Genomic DNA, 19619 nt, shown 5'->3' with positions numbered 1-19619 from the left:
ACGATTCTTCGCGGCAGGGGATCGTATTCCAGGGACCTGCCCGAAACGCTACGCGTACTAGTGGCTGTACAAGAATGTAACAACTCTTGTATATATCTTAAAAAAAAAAAAAAAAAAAAAAAAAAAAAAAACGTACAAGAGACTGAGGGGAAAAGACAAAGTGGACAAGGACAGCTTCGTTAAGTTGAGAGACAGTAGGACAAGAGGACACAAGTGGAAGCTAGAAAACCAAATGAGCAGAAGGAATGTAAGGAAATACTCGTACCCTGTAAGGGTGGTCAACAAGTGGAAGGCACTAAAAGAAGAAGTTGTGGAAGTCACCTCCATTCACAACTTTCAAGAAAGGTTCGACGAAGATAGTGATTGTTAGAATAGTGAAGCTTTACCTGCAACGGCTACAACAAGGCTAGCAGGCGGGGCATAATAAACCCCACTTCCCCGTAGTCGCTGACAGTCAACTACAATTCACATTAATATGTAGTACGATTGTTTAAATATTGGCGTTGAGCTTTAGGCCTATCAACGTGCGGAAGGTTATTGAGATCACAGCAAGTGCACTTCAGTGCCTGATTCAGTCCAGGACGAAAATATACCCTCCGTGTATATTTATCATATACACCTTAATTGTGTATGTTGTTACCGGGGAGGAGGGGGGGGGGAGGGAAGGGGGGAGTGGGAGAGGTGGTCACATATATGGTATTATATTTGATCTTACCAGTTTCTGCTTTTTCGTATATTTGTAATTTATGGTAATAATGGAAGGGTCCGCTTTCCTTTCTGCCATATAAAGGTGCGTCAGTGTGTGAGAGGGTCAGTGTCGGGGTGACGTGAGGAGGGGCCGGGTGACGCTCCGGCACGGGGGGGGGGTGATGACACGCGCTCATCAACTGTATGAATTGCAATGGTTGTTGATTAAGAACGTCCTCCTGAGGCACTTCACCTGCTGAGTTCATATTCTCGTCTGTATACTCTTTGTTGTTATATTGTTGCGCAATTATATTGGATTTGTAGGCAATACGGGGAGCCGGTCGGCCGAGCGGACAGCACACTGGACTTGTGATCCTGTGGTCCCGGGTTCGATCCCGGGCGCCGGTGAGAAACAATGGGCAGAGTTTCTTTCACCCTATGCCCCTGTTACCTAGCAGTAAAATAGGTACCTGGGTGTCAGTCAGCTGTCACGGGCTGCTTCTTGGGGGTGGAGGCCTGGTCTAGGACCGGGCCGCGGGGACACTAAAAAGCCCCGAAATCATCTCAAGACAACCGCAAGAATATACTTTCGCCGAGCCGGACGTTTCCTTTCTCCTGATAGGTCTGTTCACCTAGCAGTAAAATAGGTACCTGGAATCGAGTTAGGCAGCTGTTGTGGGTTGCACCCTGGGAAAAGTCATCGGCAATTGGCCTATTGCGATCTCAATAAGCCCAACAGGCTTCCTGTCCCCGACTATAAGTACGACAAACCAAAATAATAAATAATAAAGTGTGCCCTCCACTAGCGTCACCATGACTCACCGTTTTCTCTGACGTTTCAGCTTGAATAATTCAGATAATCCCAACACCTGACGCATGATAACAAGTGATGCTAAATTCTGTCGCAATTGTAACCATTTAATTCAGGTTAGTTTGGTACCAGCGGCATTTGGCGTCCAACGGAAAATCTAACATGAACAACGGTATACTGACATGCACAAACCAACCAAAGTTCTCATCTAATGAGAACACGGGACACCAAGGTCCACGGACCCACACTCGGATCTCACCGACACAAATACATAAATGAGAGCCATGTGTATGAGGACTACTTTGGACAATAGGCTCGGAAACCTGTACACCAGTTAATTGACAGTTAAGAGGCGGGACCAAAAAAAGCCTACTCTCAACCCCAGGAAGCGCATCTGGATGATTACACACACACAGGACGGAGCTTACAATAAGAGCCAAGACATAGTTACCCATTTACTGCTAGGTGTAAAAAAAAAAAAAAAGGCATCGGGTGAAACCCTGCACATTTGTTTCTGTCTCGGGCGGGAATCGAACCCTCGTTGTGTATTTACTATTTGTGATTTTCAGAATCCAGTTATTAGCTCTTGGACCTAGTCTTTCTAACCGATCTATTTTTTCCTTATTATGTCTACTACATACATATTTCTAACACACGCACACATGTCCCCAGGAAGCAGCTAACTCCCAGGTACCTGGAGCTGCATATACTCCAGGATTGGTCTGATATATGTGGTACAAGATTCTAAAGACCGTTCTTATGTTGGTCAGTATGCCGCTGATGTTATCCTCTTGGTATGAGATTCAGGGAGACAGGTCTGGCGTGATATCAACCCCCAGTTCTTTCTCACGCTCTGATTCTTGAAGAATTTCATCTCCCAAATAATACCTTGTATCTAGCCTCCTGTTCCCTACAACTATCTTCATTTCATTACATTTGCTCGGGTTAAACTCTTAACACCCATTTCTTGGACCATTCCTACAGTTTGTCCAGATCGTCTTAAAGCCTCATGCTGTCCTCCTCTGTTAATGCTCCTCATAATTTTGGCATCGTCAGCAAACATTGAGAGGAATGAGTCTATACCCTCTGGGAGATCATTATTACGTATATCAGAAACAGTATATATATATAGGTCCAAGTACAGAACTGTGCGGGACTCCGCTAGTGACTTCACGCCAATATGAGGTCTCACCCCTCACTGTAACACTCTGCTTCCTATTGCTTAGGTACTCCCTTATCCACTGGAGCACCTTACCAGTTACTCCTGTCTTTCTCCAACTTAAGCACCAGCCTGTTACTGGATACTCTGTGTGAGTGAGAGAGAGAGATTGGGGGGAGGTGAGAAAAGTCTTGCCACACCACGCTTAACAGACTGCAGTTGGGATCGCACCACAGGGGACTCTCCTGCTTTAAGTAATAAATCGTGAAACAGTTTGATGCCGACACTGTTGCCAAGCTGTTATCGTATAAAATAATGAATACTTTACAACAGTCTAGGGTTTCCAGCTGTCCTTAATGTGACAACTGGAGAAGCTTGCTGAGAGGCACACGAGGAATATTGAACTATCATGAAACAGATACAACCTCCAAAGATGCATCCAAATTAATTAGCTGAAAACTGAACAAAATACAAGTCGTGTACCGTATTGTACACATCTGATGTGGAGATTAAACTATGTTTATTGGAAAGTTCCTGCCACCTTATTACCACATGAAGGTACTACTCTCGTCGACTGAAGCAGCTGAGTAGAACAAACGTGAACTTCCACCACACCTGGCTGGTGTGTGTATGGGGAATAGGCTTCCAGCTTGCAGAAGAAGGAAGGAAATGTCATCATTGTGGAAAAATGTCTGACACACCACCGGAACATTACGTACAGTCTCCGTGGTGTAGTGGTAAGACACTCGCCTGGCGTTCCGCGAGCGCTATGTCATGGGTTCGTATCCTGGCCGGGGAGGATTTACTGGGCGCAAATCCTTAACTGTAGCCTCTGTTTAACGCAACAGTAAAATGTGTACTTGGATGAAAAAACGATTCTTCGCGGCAGGGGATCGTATTCCAGGGACTTGCCCGAAACGCTATGCGTACTAGTGGCTGTACAAGAATGTAACAACTCTTGTATATATCTCAAAAAAAAAAAAAAATTATGGAACACAATGCAGTCCCCATGACGCAGTGGCGACATTCACCCGGCGCTTCGAGAGCGATTTGGCCGGGAAGGATTGACTGGGCGCCAATTCTTCACTGTGGCCTCTGTTCAACCAGCAGTGAATGAGTACCTGGTTGTTAAACTATTTGGCGGGTCGTATTCCAGGGAAAATTAAGATTAAGGACTTGTCCTAAACGCTATCCGTGCTAGTGACTCTACAAGAATGTAAGAACTCTTGTATATATAAATAATAATAAATGATAATAAATGCAGAGTTACAATCCAAATCAGATTGTCACCGAGATTTAACAACGTAGATAATAATAATATATTGTGGAGGGGTAGGCAGCTGTGACAGGCAGCCAGTTTGTATGTACAGTACATGTTAGGCTTATATCGAGGTCTTCCCCTGGAAGCAACCCCACAACAAGCTGACGGACTCCTGGGTACCCATATACTGCTAAGACAGGGGCATTAGGTGATAAGAAACGCGCCCAACCATTTCTTTCTCGCCCAGGATTCGAACCCGGAATTCTGGATTGTGAGTCGAGAACAAACTCGACTGTACTACCGTACATATGTCAGTTGCTTAATTTAGAAACTGTGCTTATGGTCGATCTCGAACCCATTGTTGATGTGACGACTTATACTGAATTTTGTAACTAGCTCATCAAGACTGTAACTTGCTTAGCTAAATGAATTGTGGGGTCCAGTCCCTGAGCCCATTATGTGCCTCTGTAACCCTTTCCACTACCGCCCACAAGATGGGTATGGGGTGTATAATAAATGAACTAAACTAACTACCGTTAAATACATTGAACATGACTTTACTGAAGCCAACATGGAAATTATGAACACTCACCAACGCCGACGTTAAACTGAAGTATTCCTATCTTAGGCCTAATACAGTATAATACTTACCTAGAAATATTTAAGTTTGTTTTTTAACGTTAATTTTTCTGGACTGTATAGTACAAAACGTGGTTTACTGGGGGTCTGTGACTACATGTTGGTACTTCCCACCAAATGATTATAATAAGAACTCTCATTTCAGGAAGATATGGGATGAAGTACGTATAGCGGGTTCTTCAAACGTTCTCAGCGGGAGAAAGTGAATACTTGCAGAATTGTCTAGTGAGTAGACAGTACCCTACACCTCGCCCCTCCCCCGCCCAGAGATGCCCCAGGGGAGGAGAGGGGAGGTGAACCCTACACCTCACCTCTGCCCCCTTCCCAGGGGGTGAGATGAGAGGTGTTCTAGTCTAATCTTTCCCCCGCTCACCCCATCTGCTACCTCGGGGTAAGAGGGACGAGTTGTGCCTTAATCCTAGCCCCTCTCTCTCTCTGCTGTCCCATGGGGAGGAGAGGTAGAAAAAGAAAAGGAATGCCTTTTACCTACCCCCCCCCCCTCACCAACCCCAGGGGGCGAGATTGGAAGGTGAGGAGAGAGCCATACCCAGTCACTACCACACAGCTGACCGCACAGCCATGCTGTCTATCACCATGCCAACATGCTACAACGAAAAAACAAGTGAACTTGGCATATTCATTAACATTTATATTACAAACCAGAGAGAGGAGCCTTCATACTATAGCCTCCCGCACAGTGCTTCTGTCATCATGCTGTGTTCCAACCAGCACCACATTTCTCCCAGGGTTTCATAACATTTGCATAATGTGGGGGCTTTTTCTTTACTTTTGTTTCAAGATGGATGAAAATCTTATAGATAAATGAAAGATGTTGGTTGCTTCGTACACAGTGAATTTTATATATATATATATATATATATATATATATATATATATATATATATATATATATATATATATATATATATATTATTATTAAATATGACCGAAAAAGTAAGATTAATAATTCTAACACGAATTTTCTCAATATTTCTTATGTTTCTTTTCACTGTTGATGGTAATTGAAAAATCAATTCTCCAAAATTCATTTTTATTTCTAGTCTGACGCGACACTTGAACGCGTTTCGTAATAACTTATTACATTTTCAAAGACTTTAGTTTACACACACACAACTATAACCTGCAAACACTAAACAGAGTTCTACTATGCTATGATTTTAAACAGCTTTCATTTTATACCCGCATTTTGGGTGAGGTGATATGTTACAACAGTTTTGGATGAGGTGAACAAAACTTTCAACACAAGACAGAACACGAAACAATCGGTATAAATTGGGTAAATTAAAGGGAAGAATGGAAGTAAGTGCAGAGGGCCTATTGGCCCATATTTCTTGATGCTTCTATATTGGTGCGGAGTCTTGAAGTGGGTAAAATATGGTTGTGCATTAATTGGCTGTTGATTCCTGGTGTTGACTTCTTAATGTGTAGTGCCTCACAGATATCAAGCCGCCTGCTATCGCTGTATCTATCGATGATTTTCGTGTTTTTTGTTAAGACTTCTCTGGTGATGGTCTGGTTGTGGGAAGAGATTATATGTTCCTTAATGGAGCCCTGTTGCTTATGCATCGTTAATCGCCTGAAAAGAGATGTTGTTGTCTTGCCTATATACCGAGTTCTTTGAGGCTTACAGTCCCCAAGTGGGCATTTGGAGGCATAGACGACATTGGTCTCTTTTCAAGCGTTCTGCTTTGTGTCTGGAGAGTTTCTCATGAGTAGGTTGGCCGTTTTTTTGGTTTTATAGTAAATCGTCAATTGTATCTTCTGATTTTTGTCTGTAGGGATAACGTTCCTATTAACAATATCTTTCAGGACCCTTTCCTCCGTTTTATGAGCTGTGGAAAAGAAGTTCCTGTAAAATAGTCTAATAGGGGGTACAGGTGTTGTGTTAGTTGTCTCTTCAGAGGTTGCATGGCGTTTCACCTTCCTTCTTATGATGTCTTCAACGAAGCCATTGGAGAAGCTGTTGTTGACTAGGACCTGCCTTACCCTACAGAGTTCTTCGTCGACTTGCTTCCATCCTGAGCTGTGGCTGAGAGCACGGTCGACATAAGCGTTAACAACACTCCTCTTGTACATGTCTGGGCAGTCACTGTTGGCATTGAGGCACATTCCTATGTTTGTTTCCTTAGTGTAGACTGCAGTGTGGAAATCTCCGCTCCTTTCCATGACTGTTACATCTAGAAAGGGTAGCTTCCCATCCTTCTCCATCTCATAAGTGAAACGCAACACAGAATTCCACTCAAATGCCTCCTTCAGCTCCTGCAGATGTCTAACATCAGATACCTGTGTAAAAACGTCATCAACATACCTGCAGTATATGGCCGGTTTCAAGTTCATGTCGACTAAGACCTTTTGTTCGATGGTACCCATGTAGAAGTTCGCAAACAGGACACCTAGGGGAGAACCCATGGCGACCCCATCTACTTGCTTATACATGTGCCCATCCGGGCTCAAGAAGGGTGCCTCTTTAGTACAAGCTTGGAGTAGTTTCCTTAGAATGTTTTCTGGTATGTCAAGAGGAGTACAGGCCGGATCACGATACACTCTGTCCGCTATCATCCCGATTGTTTCATCCACAGGTACGTTGGTAAACGGATTCTACGTCCAACGAGGCTCTTATCCCTGTGGCCCGTGTTCCCCGCAGTAAGTCAACAAATTCCTTTGGAGACTTCAGGCTGAAGGCACAAGGGACATAAGGAGTCAGCAAGCCGTTGAGTCGCTTTGCCAGTCTGTACGTGGGTGTGGGTGTGGCTGATGATTGGCCGAAGTGGGTTTCCAGGCTTGTGTGTCTTGACATTTCCATGCGCGTATCCAGGTTTGCATTCCACAGCTCAGGATGGAAGCAAGTCGATGAAGAACTCTGTAGGGTAATGCAGGTCCTAGTCAACAACGGCTTCTCCAATGGTTTCGTTGAAGACATCATAAGAAGGAAGGTGAAATGCCATGCAACCTCTGAAGAGACAAATAACACAACACCTGTACCCCCTATTAGACTATTTTACAGGAACTTCTTTTCCACAGCTCATAAAACGGAGGAAAGGGTCCTGAAAGATATTGTTAATAGGAACGTTATCCCTACAGACAAAAATCAGAAGATACAATTGACGATTTACTATAAAACCAAAAAAAAGGCCAACCTACTCATGAGAAACTCTCCAGACACAAAGCAGAACGCTTTAAAAGAGACCAATGTCGTCTATGCCTTCAAATGCCCACTTGGAGACTGTAAACCTCAGAGAACTCGGTATATAGGCAAGACAACAACATCTCTTTTCAGGCGATTAACGATGCATAAGCAACAGGGCTCCATTAAGGAACATATAATCTCTTCCCACAACCAGACCATCACCAGAGAAGTCTTAACAAAAAACACGGAAATCATCGATAAATACAGCGATAGCAGGCGACTTGATATCTGCGAGGCACTACACATTAAGAAGTCAACACCAAGAATCAACAGCCAATTAATGCACAACTATATTCTACCCACTTCAAGACTCCGCACCAATATTGAAGCATCAAGAAATATGGGCCAATAGGCCCTCTGCAGTTACTTCCATTCTTCCCTTTAATTTACCCAATTTATACCCATTGTTTCGTGTTCTGTCTTGTGTTGAAAGTTTTGTTCACCTCATCCAAAACTGTTGTAACATATCACCTCACCCAAAATGCGGGTATAAAATGAAAGCTGTTTAAAATCATAGCATAGTAGAACTCTGTTAAGTGTTTGCAGGTTATAGTTGTGTGTGTGTAAACTAAAGTCTTTGAAAATGTAATAAGTTATTGCGAAACGCATTCAAGTGTCGCGTCAGACTAGAAATAAAAATGAATTTTGGAGAATTGATTTTTCAATTATCATCAACAGTGAAAAGAAACATAAGAAATAGAGAAAATTCGTGTTAGAATTATTAATCTTACTTTTTCGGTCATATTTAATAACATATGTCTACAGGAAAGCCTGCTACCAAAATATACTAATAATATATTATATATATATATATATATATATATATATATATATATGTCGTACCTAGTAGCCAGAACTCACTTCTCAGCCTACTATGCAAGGCCCGATTTGCCTCATAAGCCAAGTTTTCAGGAATTAATATATTTTCTCAAATTTTTTTCTTATGAAATGATAAAGCTACACCATTTCATTATGTATGAGGTCAATTTTTTTTATTGGAGTTAAAATTAACGTAGTTATATGACCGAACCTAACCAACCCTACCTAACCTAACCTAACCTATCTTTATAGGTTAGGTTAGGTTAGGTAGCCGAAAAAGTTAGGTTAGGTTAGGTTAGGTAGGTTAGGTAGTCGAAAAACAATTATTTCATGAAAACTTGGCTTATTAGGCAAATCGAGCCTTGCATAGTAGGCTGAGAAGTGCGTTCTGGCTACTAGGTACGACATATATATATATATATGTCGTACCTAGTAGCCAGAACGCATTTCTATGCCTACTATGCAAGGCCAAATTTGCCTAATAAGCCAAGTTTTCATGAATTAATTGTTTTTCGACTACCTAACCTACCTAACCTAACCTAACTTTTTCGGCTACCTAACCTAACCTAACCTATAAAGATAGGTTAGGTTAGGTAGGGTTGGTTTGGTTCGGTCATATATCTACGTTAATTTTAACTCCAATAAAAAAAAATTGACCTCATACATAATGAAATTGGTAGCTTTATCATTTCATAAGAAAAAAATTTGAGAAAATATATTAATTCAGGAAAACTTGGCTTATTAGGCAAATCGGGCCTTGCATAGTAGGCATAGAAGTGCGTTCTGGCTACTAGGTACGACATATATATATATATATATATATATATATATATATATATATATATATATATATATATATATATATATATATATATATATATATATATATATATATATATATATAATAATAATAATAATAATAATTATATATATATATATATATATATATATATATATATATTTTTTTGTTTCTGATAGAAGCTATCAGACATGGGGGCATTAAGATTCAGGAGAGAGAGTACATGTCGAGCGGCCGTGACAGTCACTTGATTACTGATTCTCTGTTGCTGTTGTTGTTTAAGATTCAGCTTCTGGGAGCAAAATATTCCAAGTAGCACGGGCTATGGTGAGCCCGTAGTGGGCTTACCTGGTACAGGAGTGGGGCTGTGCTGATTGTCTTCTTCTTCTTAATAGTAGGTGCAGTTTGCATGAAGTAATTATCAAAAGAAGGCACCAAACCGGGCTATGTAGCACCATCAAATGTGCGGGATAATCAGAGGGCGCTAAATAACACCAAGGATGCCAATACGAGAACAGAAACGCATAAGGCGAATGATATCAAAAGTATCCGAGTCGCCAAGAATTCTATCGAGGGACAAGCGACCGCTGGGGATGGTAGGAAAACAAGACATACGCTCGTCCTGGAAGTCAAGACATTCAACAAGGATATGCACGATCGTATCGCACGACCGGGACAATGCAATTTGGACAATAAGGAGCAGGGCAGCTCTCCATTAAGTGACAGTGAGTTAAACAGGTGTGGCCAATATGTAACCTAGCCAAAGCCATTTCCCACCACTGGTTACAGTGGTAGGAGGAAGGCCATGGGGACACACTACGTTTGAGAGTACACAGCTTGTTACCAACTACAGAAGACCAACAACCCTGCCAACAGGCAAGGATGGAGGAATAACTGGATAAAAGTCGGAATAAGAAATACCTTTACGGGAGATGGGACAAGAACGGATAGCTTCTCTAGCGGCAGTATCCGCATGCTCATTTAAAGAAACACCAATATGGCTGGAAACCCAGCAAAACTCTATTGATTTAAACTTACTAGAAATAAGAAACAGCCAATGTTGAATCTCGATGACCACCGGATAGACAGGCTTAAAGGACCCTAGACCCATGAGGGCACTACGAGAGTCAACTACAACCACAAAGGAGGAGTGACAATGAGAAAGCAAGAGACGGAGAGCATAGAGAATAGCATAAAGTTCTGCTGTGAGGATGCTAGCCTCCGAAGGGAGGCGACTCATATAAGTGCGGTCAGGAAAAACAACAGAGTAGCCCACATCGTTTGCAGACTTAGACCCATTGGTGAAGATGGGAACAGAGTGGGAGTGCGAAGAAAAGTGCTCAAGGAAAAGGCGTTTCAGAACCGTAGGAGGAGTAAAAGCTTTAGTGATGCGGGTCAATGATGTACAAAACTTTGGAAGGGGAACTCTCCACAGGGGCAAGGAACAATACGAAAAGAAACATTAGAAATACGAACGGAAAGAGAATCTTTTATGTGGTATAGTCGGACAGAAAGAGGGAGGCGATGAAGAGGAACAGGAACCACAGGAAGGGTAAAAGTTAAAGCACGACAGAGGCGAGAGGAAGGATGTTGTAAGGACTGTGCAAGATAGCGAAGACACTAGCGATCATGGCGGTCCTGGAGAGAGAGGAAGCCAGTGTCAACATACAAGCTGAGGGCAGGAGTCGAGCAAAAGGCACCAGAGCTGAGATGGAACCCAGTATGGTGCAAAGCTCAAGATGGCGAAGAGTAGAAGGAGAAGCAGAAGAATATGCAGAGCAACCATAATTGAGCTTAGACAGGACGAGAGAGGAGTGCAACTAGAGGAACCTATCTCCCAGAGCTCCCAAAGAAGTATGGGACAAAACCTTAAGTAGGTTAAAGGTCTTGGATCATTCAACTCAGAGGTAAGAGACATGGGGCGACCAAGACAAATGAGTGTCATAGATTAACCCCAAAAGCTTAGCGGAATCCCTGTACACAAGGGGATGACCATAAAGCGACAAAGAGGAACGAAGAATGACATGCTTCCAAGTAAAAGTCATAGCACAAGTCTTAGATGCAGAGAACTTGAAGCCATGATTGGTGGCCCAAGACGAAAAGGCATCAATAGCAAGTTGAAGCCGCCGTTGAAGGAGAGGCGAATCATCATCCTGACAGCAAAGGGTAAGATCGTCAACATAGAGAGCGGAGAAGACACCAGAAGGAAGAGAGGAAAGAAGACCATTGAGGGCAACTAGAAAAAGAGTAGTGCTCAGAACACTACCCTGGGGTACACCCTAATACTGCCTAAAAGGGGCAGAGAGAGTGATACCAAGTCTCACACGAAAGGAACGATGAGAGAGGAAACTTTGGAGGAAGAGAGGGAGATTCCCACGAAGGCCAAAAGAATGAAGTTGGGACAGAATATGATACCGCCAGGTAGTGTCATAAGCCTTTTCCAGGTCAAAAAGAACGGCAACAACGGAGGTCTTTGCAGTAAAAGCAGTACAAATATAGACCTCCAAGTTCACCTGGACATCCGTTGTGCTGTGGCACTTGCGAAAACCAAATTGAGAAGGGAAGAGGTGGTGATAGCATTCTAAGAACCACATCAAACGAACGTTAACCATACGTTCAAAGAGCTTGCAAACACAACTCGTGAGGGCAATAGGGCGGAAGTCCTTGGGGGATGACCCAAGAGACCCTGGTTTCTGAGGTTCATCCAATAAAATCAGCAGACCTCTAGATGTTACTACTGCTCGGCTTAGACTCGGTTACAAGTATCTCTGGTAATTCTCATTATCTGCTGATGTAGACCTGACCAAATGTAAACTGTGTCAACAAAATTATTCGCACACCCTCCGTCACTATGTGATGGAGTGCGAAAAGATACATGAATTCAGAGAAAATTCTATAACCAATGTTCCAACGATGTGTAAATATTTAATTCAAAATTATCTGCTACCAGAAATTTTAGCCAAATATCCCCAGTTTGCTAACTGTAGGTAGTAACTAAGTGATTGTAACCTATCCACCGCGGCCCACTGGATGGGGGGCGGTGTGCAGGACAAACATATCAATTGTGACACTAGCTCTCCACATATGTCAGTTGCTTAATTTAGAAACTGTACTTGTGGACGATCTTGAACCTATTGATGATGTGACGACTTATAATGAATTTTGTAACTTGCTTAGCTAAGTGAATTGTGGGGTTCAGTCCCTGAGCCCATTATGTGCCCGAAACGCTATGCATACTAGTGGCTTTAGGTATTGTATGTACTAGCTCTATCTTTAAATTCCAACATTATGTTTCTAACTCATCTTCAATGTATCTTTACCTGAATAAAAAATCTAATCTAATCTAATCTAATGTGCCTCTGTAACCCTTTCCACTATCGCCCACAAGATGGGTATAGGGTGCATAATAAATGCTAAACTAAAAACTTCCTATTCTGTTTTTATATATATGTCACACAATTATATATTTTGTTTGTACTCGCTAATTATCATAAAATATAATTATCAAATAAATTATCAAATTATCAAATAAAGAAAAAACATCAATCATGTATTTATCAATTTAAGAAGTTAAAAACTTAGTGCTCACAAAATACAACCAGTGAGAAGTTTCACAGTGGCAGGAGTGAGATGTTTTCGGGAATCTGAAGCAACTCTTGTCCTGATGTCATCTGCCGATCTGTGGTGCCGCAGCCATGGTATGGCATATGGCTCAGGATTCCACAGAACTGGAGGAGGTCCTTGTAGTTTAACAAACATAGGTGATTTATGAGAATTCTTGAGCGTGTTGTTGTTGTTATTAAGTTCATGTGACTGAATCCCCTCTCACACTCAGCAGTACTAATATGAATAACTTGTAAACAGCTCAGTAATGGGTGTAAATCTTAGGGAATGCGGCGTCCATGATCCTCCACATAGAAGGAGGAGGAGGAGTCCTTAAGAAGGACAAAGGCATTTAGTGCAGAGTAAGAAGAAAGCTTAAACCTCTTAGAAAGAGATAATATTTCAGCTTCTCCATAATTAGGTTGTATTTTCATCAGGCTAGTAGTTCTTTCAAGGACTCACATTTCACTTAGCAGTGATTTATACATACTTAAAGGTTCAGAAGTTTGAGAACCTTTTGTTGATGTTGTCGTGAACATACAGTGCTGCAAATTGTTCACAAGACTAGTAAGAAGTAAGTAAGTAATTATCAAAAGAAGGCACCAAGCTGGGAAGGCTATGTATCATCATCAAATGTGCGGAATAATCATAGGGTGCTAAATATCACTAAGGATGCCAATATGAGAACAGAAACGCATAAGGTGAACAATAAAAAAATATCCAATTCACCAAGAATTCTATCGAGGGACAAGTGACCGCGAGGGACAGTCGGGAAGTAAGACACACGTTCGTCCTGGAAGTCAGGACATTCAACAAGAATATGCATGACTGTAAGAGGGACAATAAGGAGCAGGGTGGTGCTCAATTAAGTGTCCGTGAGTTAAGTGTGTATGGCCAATACGCAAACTTGCCAGAGCTGTTTCCCACCACCGGTTATGGTGGTAGGAGGAAGGCCATGGGGACACATTACTCTTAAGAGCACGCAGTTTGTTACCAGTAATGTAAGACAAAGAACCCTGCCATTGGGCAAGGGTAAGAGAAATGGAGCGACCAAGACAAACGAGTGTCAAAGATTAACCCCAAAAGCTTAGCAGAATCTTTGTACACACTAGGGGATGACCATAAAGCAACAAAGAGGGATGAAGAACGACCTGCTTCTGAATAAAAGTCACAGCATAAGTCTTAGTTGTAGAGAACTTAAAGCCATGATTGGTGGCCCAAGATGACACAGCATCAATTGCAAGTTGATGTCGTCATTGAAGGAGAGTCATCACCCCAACAGCAAAGAATAAGATCATCGACATAGAGTGCTGAGAAGATGCCAGAGCGAAGGGAGGAAAGAAGACCATTGAGGGCAACAAGGAAGAGAGTAGTGCTCAGAACACTACCTTGAGGAACATCCTCGAATTGCCAAAAAGAGGCAGAGAGAGCAGTACCAAGCCTCACTCGAAACAAATGACTAGAGAGGAAGCTTTATAGGAAGAGAGATAGCTTACCACAAAGGCCAAAAGAATGGAGTTGGGACAGAATGTGGTATCTCCAGGTGGTTTCGTATGCTTTTTCCAGGTCAAAAAGGACAGCAACAATGGAGGTCTTCGCAGCAAAAGCAGTACAAGTATAGACCTCCAAGTTCACCAAGACATTAGTTGTGCTGCGACACTTGCGAAAGCCGAATTGAGAAGGTAAGAGGTAGTGCTAGTGTTCCAAGAATCACATCAGACAGACATTGACCATACGTTCAAGGAGTTTGCAAACGCAACTCGTGAGGGCAATAGGGCGAAAGTCCTTAGGGGGATGTCCCTAGAGACCCTGGACCACCTGGAACCAGTCCTTGGGGACTGATGACGATTCCCAGATAGGTTTATACTGTACAGATTTAGTAAATACCAAGACGTGCATGGAGGGAGATGGTGAAGCATCTCATAATGAATGTCATCTGAGCCCGCTGCTGTAGAACCGCAGAGGGGCCAGGGTAGACTGAAGTTCAAGGAGAGAGAAGGGATCGATATAGGGAAGCAGGAGATGAGTGCAAAAGTCGACAGGAGAAGATTCAAGAATGGGTTTATAATTACAGAAAGACAGAGGAAGATGGGAACCAGAGCTAACAGTCAAAAAGTGGGAACCTAGTTCAGTCGTGACTGTCACCGGATCTGCCACAACAGTACCACGGAGGTGAAGGACTGGCGAGACATCTGGAACAAACTTACTCGCTATCTTGCGGATTTTCTTCTATATCTGGGGCAGAGGAATATCGAACGTAATCGTGGGGACATAAGATTTCCAACTCTCACGTTTAGCTGTACAGATGGTCCTACGGGCAACCGCAATTGCCTTCTGAAATAAAATAAAGGAAGCGGCCATCTGCCAGGTCGGTATTTCTTCCAGGCTCCCTACTTACAGCGGACAGCCCGAGCGCAGTCTGCATTCCACCAGTTCTGTGTGCCCCGGGAGGTAGAGCTAGGAATAGATCGGAGGGCAGCACCGAATATGGTGTCAAAAGGAAGAGGTGTGGAACAGATTAATTCAATTTACATTAATTCTTATGGGAAAATTCGTTTCAAGCTACAAATTTTTGAGTTACGACCCGTCTCTGGGAATGGATTAAATTCGTAAATGGAGGTACCACTGTACTCTCACTGTTACACACAGGTAGCTACTGTTACACTGATACAACCACTTTCACTGTTACACTGACACAACCACTGTTACAACTACTCTCACTGTTACAAACAGGCACCTATAGTTGCACTGATACAACCATTCTCACTGTTACACTGACACAACTAGTCCAACTGTTACAGACACTATGACAACCACTTTCATCTCGGAGAGGAAAACCTATTTTATAAGGAGCTGTACAATAATGCAGAAAACTTAAATTGTATAAAATACTTTAATGGCTTAAAATACACTAATAGGTATACTAATAGTTAAAATATTGATCTATAATATAATACAATTCACTGAATATATTTACATAATAAATGTATACAGTATTTCTATACAATATGTTTAAATTCAATCATTCTTATACAAAACTCACAATCAAATGCCAATGTGTTTATTTAGATTAAAACTAAAAAATTTACATTTTGAATAAATTGTATTGAGCATTAACTGATAAAAAACAAATGTTTAAATTTAATTACTTTACATGATAAAAATTACTTAGGATTTACTTCTTAAGAGCTGAGGTGAAGAATTGAGAGATGGTTTTCTGCTTCTTTGTTTCCAATGACTGTTCTAGAGGGCCAGCCTTCTTCTTCTTATTATTCTATAAAGTAAAACATTGAGCAATTCCATATAATACAATTTAACTCAGCACTTCTGAACTACATGGTGAAGGCATATCTAAAGCATGTCGAATAATCCTAGATGCTGAAAAATTCATAGATAATTTAAGAGTACAATACTGTATTAGAAAACTAACTCTTGATTCCAAAAGTATGATAAATTACCCAATGGTGGTCCAACACAAATGTGTTCAAGAAAAAATCACACAGAGGGAACCTTTCTTGTGGGGAGGCCCCCAGTGAAGCTATCTTGCTGAGACTGCAATCTTGCATGTTTGGGTCCTCATGGAGAGGCCCACATCCTCACAGATTTAATTAGAGAGCAACTCTGTGAAGATGAGGCATTGCTGGTTTCTGCTCTGAGTGTGGGGGGGAAGGGTCTTGTGGCCTGCAGGTGTTGCCTTGGTGACCTTACTCAGAATGCAACCCCTTTTTCTTCTAGAGACTGTGGTGGTGTTATACTTAGTCCACCTCACATGTCAACAGGCTGTGTTGGTCCATTTGTTAGCTTCAGCTTGGTCTCCTACCCTTTTTGTCCACTTATTTTCACTTCTCCTCTTTCCTAAGGATGTTGCTAAGCAGGCTTTGTCTGCAACGGCTTTCTCTTAAGCAGTCGGGTCGAGTTCAATGCCAGCTCTTCACAGCTACCTGTGGGCCACCAGTTCTGACTTAGTAGTTACCTTGTTGGTTGACCTGTTTCTTTTATCCCTTGTTCTGATGATTGCATTTCTTAGGTCATCCACTGTCATTACATCTTGCCAGTGTGCAGTCTGCCCTCAGGCCCATGGTGTTCGCAAGTATGCAGCTTTGGTTGTAGTCTTCTCCAAGATGTCTTGGGCTGATATTAGGGCTTGGAGGTATTGGTGTTCTTATAGAGCTCTGGTGGCCAAGTATTTAGTCAATGTTCTTGGTCCCAGTTGGTTGTGTGTTGCTCTGGGCTGAGTCTCCCTGCCTGGGTTTTCTTCATCCTACTGTTTGTCACTTCTCCTCCTCCTCCTCCCTGGTAATTTTTGTTCTCTGTGGTAACTTCAGGAAGCCACAGTAGGCTTCCCCAGGAAACCAGCATTGAAAGTACAGTACAGGGTAGTGTAATAAAATGCCTTTTTCTGGAGGACCCCCAATGGCTCCCTGAGTCCTTCCCCCTCCCTTTATATATGTCGGTTCAATGTTGGGTTGTTTATCAGCTCCAGAACTGGAGCTCTGCTCCATTACTAATAAGTTTTGAGCTAGTTCAAGTGAATCCCTCGTTTATGAATCGTTTGCAGAGTTGTTTGACAGTGTTGAGGTTTCATTTTCTGTGGACCCTCCAGCTGTCTAAAAAGCTTTTACTGACTTTCTAGAAGCTTTTGTCTGCTGGGGTGGCAAATTGCCACTCCCCCTGTGCCTCTATAAAGGAGCCAGGCTCTGGCTCTGGTCCCCAATAGGCCAAACAGAATGCCTGTGACTGGTAGCTTTAGGTATGGAGTAATCTCAGCAAGAAAGCTTCAAGGAGGCACCAGGGGTCTCTGAAGCCCCCTGTAGCTCATATTTCTGTAGATGTGGCTGAATTTTAACACATTCAAACCTAGTTTTTAAGTCAATTTTTACACTGAATTACTTTAATTTTAGGTAGTATTATTTTTTTTACACTGAATAACACTTGGAAAGAGCTATTATCTTCCAATAACTTTTTAAGATTTTGCAAGTTGCAAACTAAATATATTTATTATGTAAATATTTTAGAATGCAAAACATTTTATTTTTTATTTTTGTTTATCTATATATACAAGTGTTTTTACATTCTTGTACAGCCACTAGCACGCACAGCATTTTGGGCAAGTCCTTAAACCTAATATTTCCTGAAATACGACCCACCAAATCGTTTATCAACCAGGTACCCATTTTACAGTTGGGTAAACAGAGGCTACAGTTAAGAATTGGCGCCCAGTAAATCTTCCCCGGCCAGGATACGAACCCAGGCCAAAGCGCTCGTGAAACGCCAGGCGAGTGTCTTACCACTACGCCACGGGGACTGCTACAACATTACACACATTACATGACCAAAGAGCCAAAGCTCAACCCCCGCAACCACAACTAGGTGAGTACACACTACTACAACATCAACATTAACTTTCAGAGTGCTCATCTGCATTTGCCCAAGGATAAGGTGCACCTCCCTTTTTCCCCATTCTGGGACCCAGCACCATTTTTCTTTCACCAACCACAGGGAGGAAAGGCTTAAAATTTTAACACTACTACGAGAATATGTTTGGAACTAACCAAACACTCTAAAGTTGTTAGGTAATCCCCTTGAGACAACTACCTCAAGCTAGCCCTCCTACACAGGAGCAACAACATAATTCCCACATGGGGTTTTTCCCTCCAGGGAGGGTACAGGGCTCCATAGGAGACTACCCTGGCTATCCAGGAGAGTGCTACGGAATAGCAAAAGAGTACCTCTCATCACCAGTGTACATGGGATGAGTACCCCTCACCACCAGTGTACACTGGATGAGTACCCATCATCACCACCACCATTGTATGCTGGATGAGTACACCCTCATCATTTGGGTACCCCAAATCTCCTGGATGGAGAAAAGGGTCCTGCATGGAGCCTTTTTGCTTCTCTATTGTCTCATTAGCTTCAGAGATTTGGGCTCTTATTTTCCCAACAGGCTTTTGCATAGTATGCTTTTTGCCTCAAATTAGTTCCATTGCCCTTTCATCTACCTGTTTCTTCCAGGTGAGAACTTTGGGGCTGCTTCATTCCTTTTTGCAGTTGTTTAAATTCCTAGTCTTGATCTTTTGTTGCTGTCCTCGTCTTTTTTATGGTGCACTTCCTGAGACCTGACCTGTCTCATTGGTCAGAGAACCAATATAGGTAATTCTTGACTCTCTGCCAGTCTTCTGACATGGCCGTGTAGTTATCTGTTTACAAGGCAGGTAATAAACATTATGGTGTCACATCTTCTGATGTCTATGAGGCTGCAGTAGTAGTGGCACGACTGTTCTTTCCCTAGCTCCTTACTCTAAGCAGTTGTCATCTGTCAGTTTCTGTGGTGACATTTGAAATGTGATTTTCTGGTGTGCTACCTTATGCCCATTTCTGTTGCCTCATAATAGTCAACTTTGCAGTCTCTCTCTCTCTCTTTTCAAACTTTTTTTTTTTTTTTTTGGTATCCGTTTCTTTCCTTGTCAGCTGGTTCACCTTCCACTTGACAAATGTGATCTTCATATCAGGGTATGGAGCTTTTGATTCTCTTCTCGCTTTGGGTGTACCCATCACATGAGGAATGCACGTGCTTAGCTCCCATTCAGCTGACTAACATCTGGTCATTGAGTTTCTGTCACCTTGGTTTTC

At 42.3% G+C, this 19619-nt stretch overlaps 1 protein-coding gene across 1 annotated transcript in view; it reads right to left on the bottom strand.

The window, feature by feature from the left end:
* Positions 1 to 15862: 15862 nt before the first annotated feature.
* The window catches only part of LOC123760088 (adenine DNA glycosylase), a 40228-nt gene continuing 36471 nt past the window's right edge, over positions 15863 to 19619 (bottom strand). Inside the window, exon 12 of the mRNA XM_045745553.2 lies at positions 15863 to 16260. Coding sequence (XP_045601509.2) covers positions 16162 to 16260 — 99 coding nt within the window. The 3' untranslated portion in view covers positions 15863 to 16161. The remainder of the gene's footprint in view (positions 16261 to 19619) is intronic.

The sequence above is a fragment of the Procambarus clarkii genome, chromosome 16 (genome assembly GCF_040958095.1).
Source record: "Procambarus clarkii isolate CNS0578487 chromosome 16, FALCON_Pclarkii_2.0, whole genome shotgun sequence".
In the NCBI taxonomy this organism is placed as follows: Eukaryota; Metazoa; Arthropoda; class Malacostraca; order Decapoda; family Cambaridae; genus Procambarus; species Procambarus clarkii.
The sequence above is the reverse complement of the archived record's forward strand: the minus strand, read 5'-3'. Positions and strand labels throughout refer to the sequence as shown.